The 21,834-nt window shown below is 46.6% G+C and overlaps 1 protein-coding gene across 3 annotated transcripts in view; it reads right to left on the bottom strand.

Annotated features, from left to right (window-relative positions):
• EYA2 (EYA transcriptional coactivator and phosphatase 2) overlaps nucleotides 1–21,834 on the bottom strand; it is a 262,669-nt gene that overhangs the window by 99,197 nt on the left and 141,638 nt on the right. For all 3 annotated transcript variants that reach the window (XM_049100621.1, XM_025470310.3, XM_025470311.3), the window contains one exon: nucleotides 1,301–1,368. In XM_049100621.1, coding sequence (XP_048956578.1) covers nucleotides 1,301–1,368 — 68 coding nt within the window. The remainder of the gene's footprint in view (nucleotides 1–1,300; nucleotides 1,369–21,834) is intronic.

Raw genomic sequence — 21,834 nt, 5'->3', positions numbered from 1 at the left:
TGCATCAGTCTCCCTGCAAGGAGCCTGCCTCTTCCTCTGCCTGTGTCTTTGCCTCTCTCTGTGTCTCTTATGAATAAATAAATAAAATCTTATAAAAAATAAATACTAGATAAATCAACGAACCAATGAATGAGTGATAGAGACCTCATACGCACAGACCCAGGAGACTAGGTGACATATTAAGTTCATGAGGGGTACAAGTACAGCAGCACCTACACAGCACTAGAGATCCAGAATCTTCTATGGGGAAATCTCAGAGATCAAATCAAGGAATGCCAATCCCTTTTTTTTTTTTTAATCAAGCTTTGCTTAAACCAGCCACATACTCCAGCTGTCCCATGATAGTCATTGTTCCAAATACTCTGTCCCACCATCATCATAAACCAGTGCTTCTCAACCCTGCAAGGACTCACAGAATTTCAGCTTCCTGGTCACTGCCCCGGCCCTAGAGAACTATAATTTCTGGGGGTGGCATTTAGGGAAATCTCTGCTTTTGACAAGCTCCTATTGGTGAAATGGGCAGAGCGAGGAACCACACCTTAAAAGGAACTGCTGTATTTACGAGTATTTTATCCAGGTCCACAGTATACTGGAAATTATACGGAAATACAGAAACAATCTTCCAAGATTTAAATCACTTAGATTCTTTAGCTCACTGAAGAAGAAACAGTGAATTCCTCATATTTAAATGTGTTAAATACGCCACCCACTCTGTGGTAGTTTTGTTTTAATGTTAGCCTGAAAGCATGTTCACCTTTTGTTCTGAAATAATTTTAGACTTCATAGAAGAGGTGCACAAATAGGACAGAGTTCCCATGCTCTCATTCTTAATTTGCTCTCTAAGTGAAAGCAAGACAATCAAACCATCTTTACAGGGTTGACCTGGTGTCATTTAACAAGCATTTATAAAGCCCCCGCTGTGTGCTGGGCCCTCGGCACTGGAATGCAGAGGTGAAGATGATGGATTCTCATGCTTGAGAAGGTCACGGCTGGTGAGCGAGCACACGCATTTGCATTCATACATTCTAGATTCAACAGTCAATGGGTGTCTTGGGCTCAGGTCAAGACATAATCTGTGATATCGCCTATGTCACCTTGGAAACCCGCCAGTAATTTCAATTTCTCTGCCTCTACACTGTTTCTTTCTGATGGCCTTTTGCACAGTCGGACTCCTATGGTCTCTAAACCCAGGGAATAAGAGACAGCATTTCTGCGGGGGGTGTGGGCGGGAGTGGGCTCTCAGGGTGTCCTGATTTAGGGAAAGAACAGGGAAAACAGGTGATGGGGGAGTGACACCTACCTGGTGCACACTTCCGAATCCGGCTGCGTTGGTCAGGCCATTTGCTCCTTGGTAGATCCCTGCTGTGCCTGCAGGAAGGAGGGACAGGTACAGATGAGGTTTCTTACAGTCGGAGAGGGATGAGGAGGAGAAAGATTCGGCAGACAGGTGGGCTCTGAGGACTGACAGGCTGGAACAGGAGGCAACCTGAGACCCTGGCAAGCTGCCAAATCTCTCTGAGCCTCAGTTCTGTCAATTGATGAATGAAATAAGTAACTCCTTCATCAAAGGATTGTGCTGAGCAATAAATGAGACAGTGCATACAATACAGGTTCTGGTTCTCAATGATCATGTTTAAAAAATATTTATTTAAAACATTGTGGTAAATGTACATGACATAAAACTTTACCATTTTAACTATTTCTAAGTGTACAGTATAGTGGCATTTGGTATATTCACATTGTTCTGCAACCTTCACCGCCGTCCATGCCCAGAGTTTTTTTCATCTTGAAAAACTAAGGTCGTGTCCCCATTAAATGATACCTCCCCATTCCTCCCCTTCCTCCACCCCCAGCACCCACCCTTCTCCTGTCTTTATGATCCTACTACTCTAGGATCCTTGAATAACTGGAATCATGTAGCATCTGACTTTTGGGACTAGCTTATTTTATTTAGCATCATGTCTCCAAGGTTCGTCCATGTTGTGGCACGTGCCGGAATTTCCTTCCTTTTTAAAGCTGAGTGACATTCCATTGTACTGTATACCATATTTTGTTTATAATTCTTCTGTTGGTGGGCACTTGGATTGCTTCCATTTTTTGGCTGCCGTGAATAATGCTATGAACATGTGGGTACAAATGCCTCTTTTGGGAGAAGCCTCGAACACTGTTACTAGGAATGCAAGCTGGTGCAGCCACTCTGGAAAACAGTATGAAGGTGCTTCAAAAAGTTGATAATAGAGCTACCCTATGACCCAGTAAGTGTGCTACTGGGTATTTACCCCAAAGATACAAATGTAGTGATCCCAAGGAGCACCTGCACCCCAATGTTTATGGCAGCGATATATATATATATATTACTCAGCCATCAAAAAATGAAATCTTGCCATTTGTAATGACATCGATGGAACTAAGTGAAATAAGTCAATCAGAGAAAGATAATTATCATATGATTTCACTCATATGTGGAATTTAAGAAACAAAACAGAGGATAGTAGGGGAAGAGAGGGAAAATAGAAGAAGACGAAATCAGAGAGGGAGACAGACCATAAGGGACTCTTTACCATAGAAAACACACTGAGGGTTCCTGGAGGGGAGGAGGGGGGGATGGGGTAACTGGGTGATGGACTTTAAGGAGGGCATGGAATGTAATGAGCACTGGGTGTTAGATAATATTGATGAATCACAGGCCTCTACCTCTGAAACCAATAATCCATAATATGTTAATTAATTGAATGCAGATTAAAAAAGAACAATTATAAAAATCCCCAAAACTCCACAATGCCTCTTTCAGATCCTGATTTCAATTTTTTTTAGGTTTACACCCAGAAGCAGAATTACTAGATCATAGGAAAATTTGCTTTTTAATTTTTTGAGGAACTACCATACTGTCGTCCATAGTGGTTCCATCATTTTACATTCCCTTGAACACAGCACAGGGTTCCAAATTCTCCACATGCTCATCAACCCACTCACTCACTCTTCCTTCCTTCCTTCTTTCCTTCCTCTTTCTCTCTCTTCCTTTTCTCCTTTTTCTTTCTCTCTCTCTTCCTTTCTTTTTTTGAACGTAGCTATTCTAAGGGGTGCACGGTGGTAAATAAATAAACCAAATGGTAGTAAGCTGAATAAATGCACAAAAGGACTTTTGCTCCTGAACATCAGTTGCCCCATCTATAAAATGGCAATAAAAATGATACTTCTATTACTACTAGAAAACGCTATTTAGTGAATGAATAAGTAAGTGGTGAATGGGGTGTCATTTAAAACAAGGTGGTCGGGACACCTGGGTGGCTCAGCAGTTGAGTGCCTGCCTTTGGCCCAGGGCGTGATCCTAGAGTCCCCGGATCGAGTCCCACATTGGGCTCCCTGCATGGAGCCTGCTTCTCTCTGCCTGTGTCTCTGCCTCTCTCTGGATCTCTCATGAATGAATAAATAAATAAATAAAATCTTAAAAAAAAATACGACAAGGTGGTCAGGCAAGGCCTCTCTGAGAGGACACTGGAGCCAAGACATGCCAGCGTTGGACACAGCCTGGGGGACGAGTGTTCACGAACACTGGGTGCAACAAATCCTAACACAGAGATTCGCTTGGCAGGTAAGAGAAAGAGAGGAAAGTCCAGTGAGGCAGGAGCCCAGAAGGGGAAGAGGGTGGCTACAGGAATGACAATGGTGAACTTGCGTGTGTCGGGTGCTATTCTGAGCTTTTCCTGGACAAAGTGAGGCACAGAAAATTTAAGTGACGTGCCCAAGGCAGCACAGAGAGTGGGTGACAGCTGTTGGGGCTGGCCCTAGACAGTCTGACTTGAGTTTTCCATACCCCTCTATGCTGCTATTGCTGATGCTTTTTCAAACTGCTTTTCTGGGGGGATATAGCTTATATACTATAAAATTCCTCTCTGGGGCAGCTGGATGAGTTTTAAAGTAATTGATACAACTGTGCACCTGTTACCACAATGCAGTTTTAGAACATTTCCATCATCCCCAAAATTCCCTTACGCCCCTCTGCCATCAACCCCCATCTCCAGCATCAGGTAGCCACAGATCTACTGCTGATTCTAGAGTTTTGCCTTTTCTAGACGTTTCTGAGCGGTGTGAATGCACCACATCCAGTTGGGACTATTCCAGATAAAGAGTTGCATATAGTTGTATGCAGTAAACATTTGCATACGAGTCCTTGTGTGGATATATGTTTTCATTCCCCACGGGCAGATCCCAAGGCGTAGGACTGTGGAATAGTGTGACAAGAGTATGTTTTACTTTTTTTGTTTTTGTTTTTGAGTATGTTTTACTTTTTAAAGAGATGGTCAAAGGGTCTTCCAAAGTGGCTGTGTCATTTCACATACCTACTAACAGTGTGAGACTTCTGATTTCTTTAGCACTTGGTAATTTCAGTCTTTTTGATCATAGCCACTCTAGTAGGTGTAGAGTAGTACTATTTCCTTGTGGTTTTAGGCATTTGTCCAATGACTAATCATGTTGGGAATCTTTTCATGTGCTTATCAGCCATTTATGTATCTTTTTAGAAAAAGACCTATTCAAGTCTTTAGCCCATTAAACAAGAAAGTTAGGTATGTCTTCTTAAAACTTAGTTGTAAGAGTTCCTTATATATTCCGGACACAAGTCCTTTATCTGATACCAATATGCAAATATTACCTCCAAGTCTATAGCTTATCTTTTCATTTTCTTAATGGTGTCTTTTGAAGAGCAGAACCTTTTTTAAAAAAATCAAAATCCTCCTTACGGATCTTGCTTTTACTGCTTCACCCAAGGTCAGATTATTTCCTATGTTTTCATCCAGAAATTTCATAGTTTTAGCTCTAGGATCAAATGTAAGTTAATTTTGCGTGTATGGTGTGAGGTAAGGGTCTAGATGAATCTTTTGCATATGAATATCTAGTTGTTCCAGCACCACTATAGAAAGTTTATCCTTTGCCTCACTGAATTACTTGGTACCTTTGCCAGAAATTAATTGATGATTAATGTGAAATCTTCTTTCTGGACTCTGTTCCACTGATATATCTGGAATATATCTATATACCATTTCCATCCTGACCTGATTACTGCAGCTTTATTGTAAGTTCTGAAATCAGGTAGCATGAGTTCTCCAATTTTGTTCTTCTTTTTCAAGATTGTTTTGGCTTCTATGTATAAACTTGGTATTTACATTTCAACTTTAGAATAAGCTTGTTGATTTCTGTTGGCCACAAGGAAGAGGCACGACATTTTTCAACCCAGAATCCTACATCCAGAGAAAATATCCTTCAGGAATGAAGGGAAAATGAAGACACTCTCAAATGAAGGAAAACTAAGAAAATCTGTCACAGCAAACTCTGAAAAGATGGGGACAGGAAGTTCTTGAAACAGAGAGTTTAAAGAAGACTCCCGGAACATCAGAAAAGAAGAAAAAAAAAGAAAAAAGTAAAAATATGGGTAAATAAAGTCTCTCTGTATAGTAATGCCAATCAACTCAATATGCTGTTAGGTTTATAAAAGTTTGCTATCAAATTTTAGGAATTTTTTCAAATGTGTTTTATAATTATATAAACTATTTAAATGGCTCCAGAGTCAAATCTACAGAATAAACTATACCCATATCCAGGGGTAAGAAGGATATGTGCTGGGCACTGGGAAGGGTTCTGTAATGCCCGCTGGGGAGAGGTGGGGCCAAGGAAGGCTTCCTGGAAGAAGTGAAACCTAAAGTAATCTCTGAAGAATGAGTTAGAGCCAGCCAGGTGAAGAGAAGAACCAGGAACATAGCCACACCTGGGCGTCCTCTCTTGTTCTCTCCCTTACATGGAGTCTTGTCCAAGGACCAGAAACCATGGAATTTGTCCATAATCATGTGGCACACTGAGATCCCATTCTGTCCTCAATGGCCTGTCCAGACAGGTCCACAGAAGGTCCAGGCTAGCCTCTCCATTGCAAATAATTTTTTTGGGTCATGGTTACCATGGTGACTCTACCCGCTAAAGCTTAGGAACACACCTGCCCTAGGAAGACTCCTGCCTGCAGTGTTTTCTGTTCTGATTTCTCTTTTCTTTTGTGTCAACCTTCTGAATGACAACTTAGGGCAGGTTTGAAAACAAATAGGCCACAGTCTCTTCTCTAGGTATTCTTTCTCCCAAACAGCCTCTTGTTTGTTTTTGTTTTGTGACCCAGGGGCATCTGAAGAATGGACAGCTGAACAAACTGCAGTGTGCCGAGGGCAGTCCCAGAGCCCCTGCAGGGAGAAATCCATCCCATGCCTTAGAGGACCCCCAGAGAATGGGGGAGTGTGGCCCCAGAAATCTTGTGCCACAATATGTGGTCTCTGGAGGGCTTTCCAAATGGACCACCGTGAGCTGGAATGTTAAACACCGAGTTCTTGCCTCCATCTGGCTGGTGGAGTGCCCACGGGAGGGTGGGGGAAGGCAAGGGTGAGATGAGGAAAACAGGTCCTGCTAGGGGTCCCCCAATATCCATGCACCCCTATTGTCTTGTGTCAACAGAATCTCTGCTCTTAGGCTGGGCACATGCCTTATTAGAATAAATACTACCTTTCCCAGCTTCCCTTGTGGATGGTGTGGCTGTGTGAGGAGTTCTAGACAAGGGGAGGGTAATAAATTAAAGTGTGCAATTTCCTGATTATGCCCTTTCCCTGCAAAATTGGGTCACATTGGATCCCACGGCTGAGCATCAAGATATAAGGAGCTTGCACCTCTGCCACATTTGCAGACCAGAACCACCATATCAGCAAAACAATGTTCAAGTGACTATTCATCCATTGATTCAACCGTACATTTCCTAGCGAAATGTATGACCATGTCAGGTGCTGTTGTGGATATGGAGGGGAGTAAAGGATTGATGATTAATTCAGGGAGAAGACAGAACACAATCTAGTAGATAGATCCTTGGAAGGTTAAGATAATTTCAGATCAGGGGATCCCTGGGTGGCTCAGCGGCTTGGCGCCTGCCTTTGGCCCAGGGCGCAATCCTGGAGTCCTGGGATCGAGTCCCGCATCGGGCTCCCAGCATGGAGCCTGCTTCTCCCCTGCCTGTGTCTCTGCCTCTCTGTCTCTCTCTGTATTTATCATGAATAAATAAATAAATAAATAAATAAATAAATAAATAAATATTTAAAAAAAGATAATTCCAGATCAAAATGCAGTGATGCATTAGCACAGCACTCCTGAACTGTGTTTTGTGGACTAGAACCTGCCCACAGACTGTTCTTGATAAGGTGAGTATAGAAATTGAGAGATGGCGTATGGGAATGTCTCCTGTCTGCTGAATCTGAGACTAGAAAATCAGGACTTGTAATCTGTGTGTCTTTTAAAAAGTAGCATTGTTTCTCAATGTTTTTCTTTTCATGATTGCCTCATCCTTTTTGATATTTTTCCTCTACTTATTACTTCTATCAAATTCTAATATTATAGGCAATTGCATATCTGTTTAGGTATTCATGTATATTTGTGCTTAATAAAAAAGAGTGAGATGTTTTTGTCCCCACTCTGAGGATCATTTTTTGCTCCCTTTGGGTGATATTACCCACAAACAGAATGTAAGTTTAGAGATTCGTTTTTATTGTATTTTACACTAAATGAAGGAAAACCCCCTGGTCCTTCACCACAGTGAACACATAAAGTCCTAGGTGGTACAGCACCTGGAGGGGGGCCTTGGTGCCAAGCAAATATATCCTTGGCATTGCATGATATTACATACAGCGACTTGTTCAATGCTGCTGACCCCCCCACTCCCCGAGGTAGTTAGAGTCATGTGGTTTACAGAAACGTGGTGTTACGAAAGTTCCATGGCTTGTCCAATGGTGTCTGAGCTATGGCTGACTGGGTTGGGCATAAAAAACCAAAACCTAGGCAGCCCCCGTGGCTTAGCGGTTTAGCGCCACCTTCAGCCCAGGGCTGAAGATTCTGGATACCCGGGATCGAGTCCCATGTCAGGCTCCCTGCATGGAGCCTGCTTCTCCCTCTGCCTCTCTCTCTCTCTCTGTCTGTCTGTCTCTCTCTCTCTGTCTCTAATAAATAAATGAAATCTTAAAAAAGTCCTCACAAAATGGAAAATAACAAGTGTTGGTGAGGATGTGGAAAAACTGGAAACCTGGCACATGGCGGGTAGGAGCGTAAGATACACAGCCCCGTGGAAGAGGATTTGCTGATTCCTCACAAAGGGACACACAGAATTACGATATGACCCAGCAATTCCCCATCTGGGGACATACCCCAAAGAGTTGAAAATAGATATTCAAACAAAAACCTGTACACAAATGTTCCTAGCAGCACTATTCACAATAGCCAAAAGGCAGACCACGCCGAATGTCCTATCAGCTAATAAATGGATAAAAGAATGTGGCCAATCCATATGATGGAACATTATTCAGCTGTAAAAAGGAATGGAGTCTTGATGCATGCTCCATGTGGATGAGCGTTGGAAACACTGTTAGTGAAAAAAGCTAGACATCAAAGATCACATACTACCTGATTTCTATTTATAGGAGAGGTCCCAAATAGGCCAATCCACAGAGACGGAAGTAGACTAAGGGCTGCTGGGGGCAGGGATGAATTAGGAGTGACAGCTTCATGGGTGAAGAACTTGGGGTCCCTTTGGGGTGAGAAGAACATCTTGGAATTGGACAGGAGTGGTGGTCGCACAACACTGTGAATGCACTAAATGCCGCAAAATGGTTACTATTATATTATGCGAATTTGATCTCCATTAAAAATAAAACAAAGCTGCTGCTTCTACTGCCTCCCAGCACCAGCCACAGCCGGTCTCCCAGGCAAGAGTAAAGGAAGGGTATGGGGAGGCCCAGAAAGTTCAGGACCCCTCCTTCTGACACACTCCTAGATGCTCCTTGAGCCCAGAGAAGAGGTGATACCTGCGTCTCTGGGATTCCTTGTGCCCACCCCGGGTTCAGGGACCCAAGCCTGTCCTGATCTCTCTGGCACCAACCTCACGTTCTCTTCTCATCTTTTTCTTTCCCTTCGTTGCACGTATCCTGGCTTCATCTAACCAGGCTGCGAGGTTCCCTGCAGAAGGCTCTTCTGAATTGGAGGGCAAGACAAGCTGGGCCTGGCTTCCCCAGGCCACATGTGCCACTTTCTGAGGTCACAAAGCAGCTCTCCTGTGCAGGGGCCGCTTACAGTATGGATGGCATTTGGGATCTTTCAGACTCCGTCAGTGTGCAAAGATCCATCTTCCTTTATTACTGTTGTCAGGAGGCCCTGGGCCCCCGGGGGGACGCACCCCACGGAAACTGGGAAGCGAGCATGTTGGCTGCACTGATACTGGCACAGGATGCTGAGCCTTCCCATCTGCCCCACGAAGTGGGGACCTGCATCAAAGTGGCGGTGCCTGCCCGGATTCTGGAGAACTCCCGGCCAACCCAGCGCCAGATGTGCCAGCAGATTTTTTTTTTTTTACACAGCAAATTAGAAAACTGGGAATCCTATTGATACAGAGATGTTTAATGGAGAGATACTAGGGAAAACCCTGAGAGGCGTGTGCCTTCTGGACACTTCTCCTCAATTTCACTGCAGAGAAAGCTCTCCCACGGTGCTCCGAGGGGGATGATCCGACTTCAGTGTTCCTTCCTCCACTTGCCATATCTCAAGTGAGAGGTGGGAAGCCATCCTGGGATCCGGGGAGGAAGGCAAGCACGTCAGGGCAATTGAGGCTTCTCCTCCCAGGCACATCAGGGTCCTGGGTTCTGAGCTGGGATGCACAGGTGGGCAGAAGAAATAACAGGAATCTGTTATCCCAGCTCTTGTGTTCTAAAGTTTAAGCCCTGGAGTCTGGGATTTGAGGTGCAGGCTAATGCTTCTCGAAATGTCAGCGGAGGATGAGTTTTTAACATAGATATGGTTGCACAACCAGCATGCAACTCACGCCACATGCAATTCACCGCGTGGTAACACAACTCCCCAACGGGTCTGCATCCTGTGCTGAGATGAGCCAGGGATTGTGTGCCTGGCCGCTGGGGTAGAATTTAGTCTTGAACTGCTGGTGGAAAGTTTCTCTCTCTTGCTCTCAGTACAGAGGCCAGTGAGTTTGTGGACTGGCCCCAGTTCCTGGGCCAACTGGGAATTAGATTGATGTAGGCAAACTGGCTTAACAAATACATAGGAAGAAAGATTCTCTTGGGATGGGCAATTCTTCTGGCTAGAGAAATGGGGTAGGGCAAGAGGGAAGGCAAGGAGGTGGGCAGGGAAAGAAAAGGAGAATGAGCAGGGAGTCTCGGGGTAGAGGGATTCTCTGTACCCACACACAGGTGCTGAGAAAGCAGCACGCTCCCTCTCCATAGGAAGGGGCTGTGTGGGCTGAGTCTGAGATAGGCAGCTCTCAGAACCTTCCAGGTCCAACAGGAGAGGGAGGTGAGGGAAGGAGCTGCTGCAGCCATGTGGTAAATGGCAACTGACACACAGCATCAGTGTTGGGAAACAGTAGGGAGTGGTTGGGGATTGTGGCCAACTGGAACACACACCTTTTTGTTTTTAAAGATTTTATTTTTAAGTAGTCTCTATACCTGAGATGGGGTCCAAACTCATGTTCCACTGACTGAGCCAGCCAGGCGCCCCTGGAATGCACAGTTTTATCTAAAGGGGCAGCAGTTTGTGGCACACACTGTTGGCCCTCCCCTCCCCCCACAACACACACAAGCATTCCCAGTTCATGTCTCCTTGCCAGCTTCTTTCCTTGCTTTCCCAGCTCCCCTTGCAGTTCTGGGATGGCTACGTGATCTATTTCTGGCCAAGGGGCTTCTGGGAAAGACCTTCCTTTTGTCCCCCTGTCATCTGCTTCCCTGGATTATGTAAGGATGTGATGCCTGGAGTTACAGCAGCCATCCTGGGACATGAGGCTATGAACATGAAAGCATAAGGCCCACAGGCTGAGCCTGAAGGAGCGGAAGGATAAACAGAACCTGGTCCTTGAAGATATAAAATGAGCTGCCAAACCAATCTTTGGGTCAGACTTCTTGCTAAATACACAATAAACGTCATTATGATTTAAGCCAATACAAGTTGGCTTTTTTGTTACTCACAGCCCAAAGCATTCCTGACTGATACAATGCTGCTCAGCTCCAGCTGACCTCTGTCACCTAGGAGTGTGAGCCTAATGTAGCCAGGGCTTCTGATCTTTCAAAAGAAGTGAAAAATCTAGGTTCACATATGAAATGTCTCAATGTTTATATGTAGGCAACAAATATAAATTACTTGGGACCCAAACAAAACAAAACACCAAACAAAAACATATTTGCAGGGGATGTGGCCTGTGGGTTTCCAGTCTGTGACCTCTGGTCTCGGAAAACAGAACAATGAAACATTCTTGTGCCCGCAGAGTGGCAAAGACACCGCGATGAAGAGCCCCCAACTGGAAGGAGCCTCACGGCCCAAGAGGGTGGACAAGTCAGCAGCAGCCTGCGTCTCAGTGAAGGGAGGATGATGAGCCCCTGACACTGTAACACACCGGCATGGGGTGAGATGCCAGAACCGTGGCCAAAATTCTGGAGAATTTGGGGAAAGCCTTGAAAGACTACAATGAAACTTTCTCGCCGGCCCAGGGGAACGGTAGCTCAAAGTAGAAATCAGGTGAAAGGCTGGAAAAAAAGTCAGATCCACTCTTTACCCCCTTGTGCTTGCAGATCGAGATTTATACCTTCTATGCCAGACATGGTTTATGTCCCTGGAACTGTGCCTCCACCAATGTCAGGGAGCCTGTGTGGACAGTCACCGACGTCAGCCCCATCCCCTTTTGTTGTCCTGCAAAATGCTGGGTGCTAAGTGTTGAGTGAATTCAAGTTCATGACTCCTTTTCCACACTAGCGCACCCAAGACCTCTCTTTTTAAAAAATTTGTTTCCTTTCATTCCCTGTCACTTTGTGGGCAATAACTCTAGCGTGTCTGACGTATATCCTATTGTTTCTATGTGTTCCTGCAAAAGTGCACCAGGCTCTGTGGGCAGGTACATAATTTTTGTGAATTCTGTGTTACATTTCCCATGATTTCTTGTTTTCTTTTCTCCGCGCCCCCTCATCAGTACGTTCTTAAGACCCGTCTATATTGCTTGTGTGGGTACATCCTGTTTTTTCTGTTTCATTATATTTCATGTGGTTTCCCTGTTTTTTTTTTTTTTTTCATCTGACATTGAGTTCTTGGGTTCTGTTCACATGGCTGGAGGCACCTTTCACCTGCTGCCCTGGCGACTGGTCAGCCTTTCCTGCTGCACATCCTTGGTATCTCCTGCTCCTCCCTGGGGACGGTACCCAGGGCACCTCCATCTCCACCGGCCACAGCACTGCAGGCACAAATACCCTTGGACTGTCCCCGTGTAGCGCCTGTGTGTGAGTCTCCTTGGGATGCATCCCCAGGAGTGGGGTGGCTGGTCCCAAAGTCCTAAGACCTGGTCTCCCTGAGGGCTGGGCGAGAGCTCCTGGTGGCAGGTGCATGTTCCCATGGCCAGTGCCCATGGTCCCTATCCCTGCATCCCCACCAACAGCTGGCATAACCCTACTTGCTAAGTATTGCTATCCTAATAGGACTGATGTGATATCCAGACTAGTCTTTAATTCACATTTATTCACATTTCTCTGCTTACCGGTGACTCTGCACGTCCTTCTGGATCCCCTCTCCTTCCAAGGAATGGTGACAGTCACCATGAAAACCACTCCTCCTTTTCTTGGGCTCAACTCAGCTTTAACTGAACCCAAGCCCTTGGAAACCTCTCAGTTACTGGCATTAGCCCTTGGACAAATGATAATAAAATAATAATGGGTGCCACTTACTGGCCACTTCCTTCCCCCGGGCTAGTCATTGTACAAGCAGTATCTTGCTTCATCTAGACCACAACCCTAGGAAGTTGGTCCTAGTAGGAAACGGCGGAGCGGAGTTCAAGCCCAGGTCGGCCTGACCCCGAAACCCCGGCGCCCAGCCAGTGTGTGGCCCTGCCTTCCCAGCAGCTGTGGGACACGGCACAGGTCACTGCCTGCCTCAGTTGGCCCGCCAACCTGGTTTCCCTGTCACCACAGGCTTGATAGGCCACCCCCAGTGGCCCAAAGGAGGCTGCACGGATAATCCTAGTGAAAAGCAGCTACTTGTCTGTGTTACTTGCTTTGGAGTCCATCCTACGATTTCTCTCTCTACAGCAAAGGGACCAACTGTTCCAGGTCCACAGTGACCTCAAGAATAAGTACTCGTTCATCTCGATTAAGTCTTACTGAGGCCAGTGTTCAAATAAAATTGCCGAAAACACACCCAGGACAGGAAGCGAAAAGACCTGGATGTATAATGGGGGGTGATACAAAAAGTTTGTCTGCGGGAAACGTGTAAAATGGAAAAGCCACAGGTAGATAGAGGGGAGTGAGTCCCACCCATTCAACACCCATGGCCCAGGTTCCAGAAAGGGACAAATCACGGATCTCCACAGGGTGATGTCTCTGCTTTTTTTCTTTGCCCAGAATACAGGGTGGTGAAGGCAAAGCCCTGGCTCGACCTGGCGAGCTCTGGCCCTGCCCTTTACCTATTGTGTTCATTCAGGTGTTCGCTCATTTGCTCAGTAAATATTTGCTGACTGCCCAGTGTGTGCTAAGATCTTTCTTCTGAGAAAGAGCTAGGTCCTATCTTCTTGGATCTTAGTGCCTGGGGGGTGGGAGGGGCGGGGGGAGAGGACAACAGAGAATCCATGCATATTGTTTATTTGCCCTGGTGACTATGGACAGTAGTTGAAAAGTTCTAAGCCTCAGGTTCCCCATCTGCAAAATGGAACTAAGCATAGTTTATTAGGTGGTTTATTATGAGCATACGGCATATCAAAGGCAGAGCCCACACAGAGTATGTTCAGTAAATGGAAGCTGGGATTATTATTCTTTGTGTGTTAATAATCACCACTGAAGAGGTCAACAATGTGAGCTAGTATTCCAGTGATCCGCCAATTTTTTAAAAAAATATTTGGGGGAATAAAAACATCCGGAGAAGGTTAAAAACACACACATACACACACAACAATTTGAATAGGGCCAAGCAGAAGATTCCAGATGAAAACAAAAGATCTGGGGGATCCAGATTGAGCTTTCAGCTCTAAGACCAACACGGACACAGGGTCCAAATGCCAGGGAGGGAGGCATCCATATTCATTTTGCTGGCACGGAGTCATCTAGTCTATTTTGCCATCTTGAAAAAATCCAACTATGCACCCCGAGCCTGTCCTCCTGCATCTTGGCGGCACATGGAGTCCAGCCCACATCTGTGTTTAATCAAATCAGTTGCTAAATGTCACAATGGCCTCATTCACAGGTAGCATAAAGCATATTTAACTGGCAATAAAACAATCCGCATTCCTGAGAATGCCATTTCAGATAGGCGGCCCTGTCACTGCATCTCTGCCACACGAGTAGGAATGATGTCGGGGCAGAGATGGGGAGAAGGCCAAGAAGGGCCACAGTGCTGCCAAGGAGACGTTACCACGTGTGGATCCATCCATATGTGCTGGGCTGGAAAAGAGCCGCCACTGCGGTGCCAGCTGAGAAAAGGCACGTGGCAACCGTGAGCGTGCTCCAGACTAAACATCGCTATTTGTTTGTGGCAGTAATGCAGAGGATTGATAGAGGTGGAGGGCTTCTTAGAGGAGGTGGCGATCAAGTAGAGGCTACATGGTTGGGAAGGAGCCTGCCACGTGAAGATCTGGGGAACGAGCGTTTCACGTTGGGGGCAACAACAAAATGCAAAGGCCCTGAGGAATGGAGAGATGGGGGTACAGTACGCATGATGAGGTCAGAGAGGTCTATGCGGGGCTTGGTTGCGGGGAGGTCACAGTGAGGCACTGGCATTTATTTCTGACTTGTGGTAGGAAGCCTCACATGGAGAGTCTTCTGCAGAGGAGTGACATGACTTGATACAACATGGGAAAGGATCAACTAACTGGATGACTTCGCTCAGTGTGGCAGAAACAGATCAGAGGGTCACAGTGGATCCCAAGACCGAGTGCACTATTCTCACTGCCAACGATCTCCTCTGGAGGGGTGGTCGGGAGTGGTAGCCCATACAGATCAGGGCTTCTGACACAAGTTACACATGTCAGAGAGAGATTTTCACCCATCTGGTGCCCAGGGAAGGCAGCAAGGTTATTAGGCATACTTTATAGGGCCCTGGTGGAAATTCAGAGGTGATGGAGCATGTGATGCAACCTGGACTGATCAGTGCGTCACATTCCCTTGACCATAAAGATTGCTTTAGGGGTATGCATTTCAACTAAGCAGACCCAAACGAGAAGACTTTGCCAGATGCTGTAAAGGGGCGGGAGGTGCTGCTGCCACTTGGCCACAAGGCCAAGCACCCGGCATTTACACAGCTGCCCTCCTCCCCGAAGAGATAATACACCCATATTTCACTGACCAGATGTGCAGAAAAATCTCTGCTGAAAGAACTGATGGATGACTGAATCATCACCCTTGGTGCTCCTCCCCTCTCATCCAGCTAAATACCATCACCAACTTCCGTGAACAGGGCCCCTGAAAATCCTGCAAGTCACTACATCCATCTCCACCCCCTCTATCATTTCTTTGCTTGGAGACCACCTTCCTTCCCCACTGATTTTCCTTCATCAGCCCTGACCCTGGCTCAGTCGGCTTTCCTCACAGCCTCCGAGAGGTCTTTTCCAGATACTCATGACCTCCTTGGCTCCTCTGTGCATTTATAACCCCTCACGGGGTCCACAGGACGGTGTGACCTGCCTCTTCTCTGACCTCACTAGGCCCCATCGTTTGGCCCTGTTAGACATTGATCTTTTGTGTCCCCCACAAAAGGCATACTCAAGTCCTACCCCAGTACCTATGGCTGTGACTTACTGGAAATAGGGTCAGAAGTCATCAGGTTCAGATGAGGTCATGCTGGATCAGGGTGGGCCCTCACCCAGTGACTGGCGTTTTTGTAAAAAAGAAAGAAGTTTGGATGCAGACGCCAAGGGAAGAACACCAGGTAAAGACAGGGGCAGGGATGCGCCTATAAGCCAAGGACTGCCAGCCACCACCAGGAGCTGGGAAAGAGGCAAGGAACAGATTCCCCCTCTGAGCCACCAGAAGGAACCACACCTGATGCCACCTTGAGTTTGGACTTCTGACTTCCAGAACTGTAAGAGGATACATTCCTGTCGTTTTCAACCACCTGGTGTGTGGTGCTTCTGTTACAGCAGCCCGAGCAAATCAACACCCCCATTCACCTTTGCAACCTTCCAGCCACCTGACCATCTAGGACAGCATTTATTTATTTATTTATTTATTTATTTATTTATTTATCTATCTATCTATTTATTTATTTAAAAATTGTATTTATTTATTTATGAGAGACTCACAGAGAGAGGCAGAGATATAGGCAGGGGGAGAAGCAGGCTCCCTGTGGGGAGCCCAATGCGGGACTTGATCCCAGACCCTGGGATCATGCCCTGAGCTGAAGGCAGATGCTCAACCGCTGAGCCACCCAGGCGTCCCGACGAGGACATCATTTTAGGACATCTGTGTTTACTTGTCCCTCTGCCCGGAATACCTACCTGTAACCCAGGATTTCTCTCACACTACTGTGCATAGGAACTGCCAGGGGATCCTGTTATAAAGTAGATTATGTGGGTTCTGGGTGAGACCTGAATTTCTAACACTCCCCAGGTGATGCTGATGTTGTCAGACTGGGGACCACAGCTGGAAGCCCTGCCCCCTCCCACAGCTGGCCACCCCTTGTCAGCCAGGTGTCTGCTCAGCTGTGACATTTCCCGGCCACTCCAGCCAATGCCCGCTCCCCGGCCTCCCTCAACTCCAGCTGCACCTTACCCATAACTCTGCTTTGATTGTTTCCTTTTGCTGGTAGTACACCCCTGAAGCCATCTGATCTATTTAGATACACATATATTGTTCATCTCATTCCCACTAGGACATAAGTTAGAGAGTTGAGACTTTGTCTCTATTTGCTTTGTGCCTGGTTTCTAGAAAAGTAGGTAGCCAGCATGTGGCAGGCTCTCTGACAATCATTTTTGAAAGTAACAACCTGAAAGAATGTCTTGTTGTTGGCACTATTTCCAGCTTCTAGTACAGGACCTGGCATGTAACATTCAATAACTATATACTAAATGAATAAATTAGAAGAGCAAATGAGTTGACTTGATAATAGCTCCTGACAATCGAGCACATTCCATGTCAGGAACTATGCTAAGTCCCTTCCCTTGGTTATTCTAGTTTATCCCCCATCCAACAGGAGAACAGAACAAGTAGGCTCCATTGTGATCCCTGTTCCATCATTCTGCCCATGTTTACTGAGCACCTACAATGTGCCAGTTTGACAAGCACACAGCAATGGGCAAGACAAGGAAATGGTGCCTCTGTGGGGCTCATGGAGCTTGTGTCCTAGTGGAGAGGGGCTGAAAGTGAATAAATATGTAAAATGGGTTGGAGCTAGGGAACTCAGGTACAGGTGGGTGGTCAAAGAAGGCTCTGTATTTGAGTAAAGATCTGCGAGATGTGAAAAGACTAACCCCTGCAGAGGTTAAGCAACTTGCAACTTGGCTGTGAGTGGCATAGCAGGGATTCGAACCTGGGGCTGTGTGACTGGAGCCAGTTGTCACTCACTTCAGTGTTCTCTCACTGCCAACCTTCTGGGGAATTTCCACGCCACTGGAAGGTGCATTTATAGTTTCAGTGGGAGTTTGGTTTAGCTCTTGCAGAAAATGCCTTTCCTCCACCTCTTCCTCCCACTGCACCCGGATGCTGGCCCTGCCGGCCAGGGGTCTGATGCCTCCACGGCAGACGGCTGCCTGGTGGGTGCGATGCCAGCCGCCACCATGTGGCTATGTGGCCACGCGGAGCCCTGCAGCACGCGCTTGCCTGGCTCTCCTGGCCGCCAGGGCTCAGCAACCAGGGGCAAGTTGGAGGTGGCGGCGGTGGCGGCGACGGGGGGCTGGGGCCCACCCGGGGCTTCAGGAGGCCAACATCTGGTTTGTGGCAGGGTGGCCCTCCAGAAAGCCACGGTATGGCCTGCAGTCTAAAGTTTCCTGGCAGTAAAGACAACCTTCTCCAAATTGATACTTTTTTCAAATTGAGAGGTCAAGTGCTCACCCAAGTGACCTCCCATGGCAATCCTCGAGTGCCTCATAAGGTACAAATCCTCCATCTGTCCGACTGATGGGCAAGGAGCCTCGTAAAAACGGCACATTATTCTCAGGTACCTTTGGGGGGGCAGCGGGCTCTGTCCCTCTGACTGTCAACTCCGCCCCTCGACTCCCGGAGCTGCCCATTCCAAGTGTTTACCATTAGCAGCGAGGCTCTTTCCGCAGACCTGTAAATTCCGAGCGGTCCGCTAAAGTACCCCAGGAGGATGTGGGAACGACGCACGCAAAGGCCACAGCTTCCCTTCAGATATCTCCCACTTTAGATCAAAGCCGTCTTGTCCTTGGTCCTAACGGCCGTAATTCACTCCTTGCCCTGAAACCTCACGTTGCTCTTAAAGATCTGATGGACCTAGCAGCTGCAGCCCCCGGCTTTCATCTCTGCTGGATTTATTTCCCCTTCTCCGGCCAGCTCTTGCAATCTTTCTAGCTGAAATTATTTCCAAAGGCCCAGAATTTGGGTGTCGCCCTCTCTACTGCCGCCATCACCAGTGGGTGCTTGTGAGCCTGTCTTGAAACTCGGTGGGGTGCTCGCATTTACAGTGCATCCTATGGATGAGGTCAGCCCGAGGAATAGACGAGGCCTGCTGGCACGTCCCATTTTGTGTTTTTATCTCTTCCCCTATCTTTACACAAGGGAGGCATTTAAACCGAGGGGTTAGAGGGCGGGGACCCTGCTGCTCCAGCTCACCACCACCAGTAATGACAGATGCTGTCCCTCATCAGAGGTACTGAGGGTCCCCCATGGCCTGTGAGGTCTCCTAACCCCAAACACACAACCTCCATCTAATCATGAGAAAACATCAGACCTAAAGCCGCGGACATTCGACAAAATGCCCAACTAGTGCTCAACGGAGGGTCAGGGTCACGAAAGCCCGAGGGGCTGTCACAGAAGAGGCATAACTACACCCAATGTGGGATCCTGGACTGGACCCTGGGAACAGAAAACGGATGTTTGTGGGAAGACTGGTGGTCTTCGGATGAGCCTGTAGGCCAGCTAAAGCACCGTGCTTCTGTCTTTCCTGGTTTTGACCGCTGTCCTATGATTTCATAAGTTGCAGGGGCAGCTGGGTGGAGGGTATCTGGGAACCCTCCATTCTCTCTTGGCAACTTTTCTGTAAGTCTAAACTTATTTCAAAATAAAGAGTTTTATTTATTTATTTATTTTTAAAGATTTTTATCTTTAAGTAAAGATACGCCCAAAGTGGGGTTCGAACTCACAACCCTGAGACCAACAGTTGTATGCTCTACCGACTGAGCCAGCCAAGTGCCCCTAAAGAGTTTTTAAAAAAATAACAACATAGATTCTGATGGACAGAGTTTAAGTCTGCTACTTACTGGCTATGTGACCTCATGCAAGTTACTTAACCTCTCTGTGCCTAACTCTCTCCATCTGTAAAAGGGGTATTAAAATAGCACCTACCTCACAGGGTCATTGGGAAAATCAAATGAATTAATACCCACATGGTCAAAAATGCATCTGGTCCCCAACAATGCCGGGACCTATGCCAACCCATCGACAGTATCATTATTCTCATTACTAGTCACTTCCATTATTTTTCTTTTGCTGAGAAAGGAGGAGTACAGTTATTCAGAATCCTCTAGCAGCATCCCAACCTGGTGCATTTCATAATGTCTGCAGGGAAGTGCTGCATAATATTTTAAAGACATATATTAAAAATTTTAAATAAAATTTGGGTCACCTGGATGGCTCAGTCAGTTAAAGCATCTGACTCCAGGTTTCAGGTCAGGTCATGATCTCAGGGTCATGGGATCGAGCCCTGTGTTGGGCTCTGTGCTCAGCTGAGTCTGCTTGTCCTTCTTCCTTTGCTCCTCCCCCTGCTGGCACTCTCTCTCTCAGATAAATACATAAAATCTTTTTAAAAGCCTGATAAAATTTAATAATTTCACATAAGAATCCAGATCTGGGGCTTCTTTTGGAACAAAAAAGTGACTCAGGAAAACTGGGCTTACTTTCTCACCTACAATCACACACACTCTGAGTGGTGGCTGCCCCTTTTAGGGGAGCATGTGCTCTCCAGGTGGCCACCCTATTGTCTCCCCCCCTCCATTGTCTTCCCCACGCTGAGAATAAATCCATCATCCTTGGCCTGATCTCTTTCTTACAGTTAAAAACAATATTTCTGTCTATCTGTGGTTGGCTGAATAATGGGCCCTAAAATGTCTGTACCTGAATCCCTAGAACCTGTATGTTACTCTACATGGCAAAGGGGAGTTTTTAGACATAATTAAGTTAAGGATCTTGAGATGGGGAGATGATTCTGGATTCTCCAAGTGAGTCCAATGTGAACCCAAAGGTCTCCCTCTTATTCGAGGGAGATAGGTAGGTCAGCGTCAGAGAGGAGATGTGGCCATGGAAGCAGAAGCTGCAGTAATGCACTTTGGAGATGAAGGAAGGGGCCATGAGCCAAGGGATGCAGGAAGCCTCTGAAAGCCAGAAGAGGCAACGGGACGGATTCTTTCCTAGAAGCCCCCGAATGAATGCAGCCCTGTCGACACTGTGAGTTTAGAATTGTGACCCCCGATACTATAAGATGATGAATTTTGTTGTTAAGGCCACCAAGTCTGTGGCAATTTGCTACAGTACTGATAGGACACTGACACAGTACCCGTGTCTCTAACTAAAGTAAGACAGAAAAATACAGCAGGGGCTACCCATTTTTTCTTTGGCTCAGCCCATGTTCCTTGCAGTGTGAAATGCCCTGTTGATGTGGACACTGGCATTTGCTGCCCCTTGACCACGAACCTTGTATCATTTATTCATTTACTCGTTCATGTATGCATTCTTTATAATTACTCACTGGGGACATAATGAGGAATAGGACATGGTCCCTGCCTTTAAAGATCTCACAGTCTAAGTGGATATTGAAAGAAATCAAATAGAGTATTTAAGCTTAGAAAAGAGAAAAATCATCTTGTTTGACAAATACTTAAACTTTAGAAAACTACAAGCTGCTCCAGTTTATTTTAGTTTTGTCTTTCTAATAACCTGGGGTAGGGGGACAGATACCATACCTAATCCTGACCTCTTAAAAATAAGGAAACTGAAGTTCAGAGAAGTTAGGTGACATGTTTAAGGTTGCACAGCTGGTAACTGGCAGGCCAGCTTCGAGAGAAGCTTGCACTTACTCCATTTCTCCAGGACGCAGCTCAGACCTGCTGGAACCTGCTCCAGGAGCATCTTGAGCTGCTGAACTCTTGAACTCACCTTCACAGTCAGCCCTTAAGTGGTGGCACATTTTATAGTGACAAACCGAGCCCAGAGCTGGCCCTGCGCCGGGCTGTTTGTGGTTGCAGCCACTTAATGACGCATTCTGAGCATATGAAGGACTGGTCCAGAAAAGGCAGCTCAGCACTTACTCTGCACTTGGCTAGGAGGGCTTGGATCCCATCCACCCCTAACACAAACCCTCCATCAAAGCCCACACACTGGACATTTGTACCCAGACAGGGCTGGCAATTCCGGTGGGCAGCCACAGCTGACTGTTCTGTGTGCAGATGACGAGAAATCTCATCACTGTCATCCTCAGGCATACCTGTCTGCATGCTGGTTCCTACCAACAGCCAAAGGTGGCAGAGCCTGGTAACCACCTCTGGTGTTTGTTCTTTCCTTGTTTTTCTTTTTCTTTTTTTTTTTTTTTAAGATTTTATTTATTTATTTGAGAGAGAGAGTGTGTGTGCAT

This window comes from Canis lupus, chromosome 24 (genome assembly GCF_003254725.2).
Source record: "Canis lupus dingo isolate Sandy chromosome 24, ASM325472v2, whole genome shotgun sequence".
Classification (NCBI taxonomy): domain Eukaryota; kingdom Metazoa; phylum Chordata; class Mammalia; order Carnivora; family Canidae; genus Canis; species Canis lupus.
Note: the sequence above shows the minus strand (reverse complement) of the source record. Positions and strands in the feature narration are given on the sequence as shown.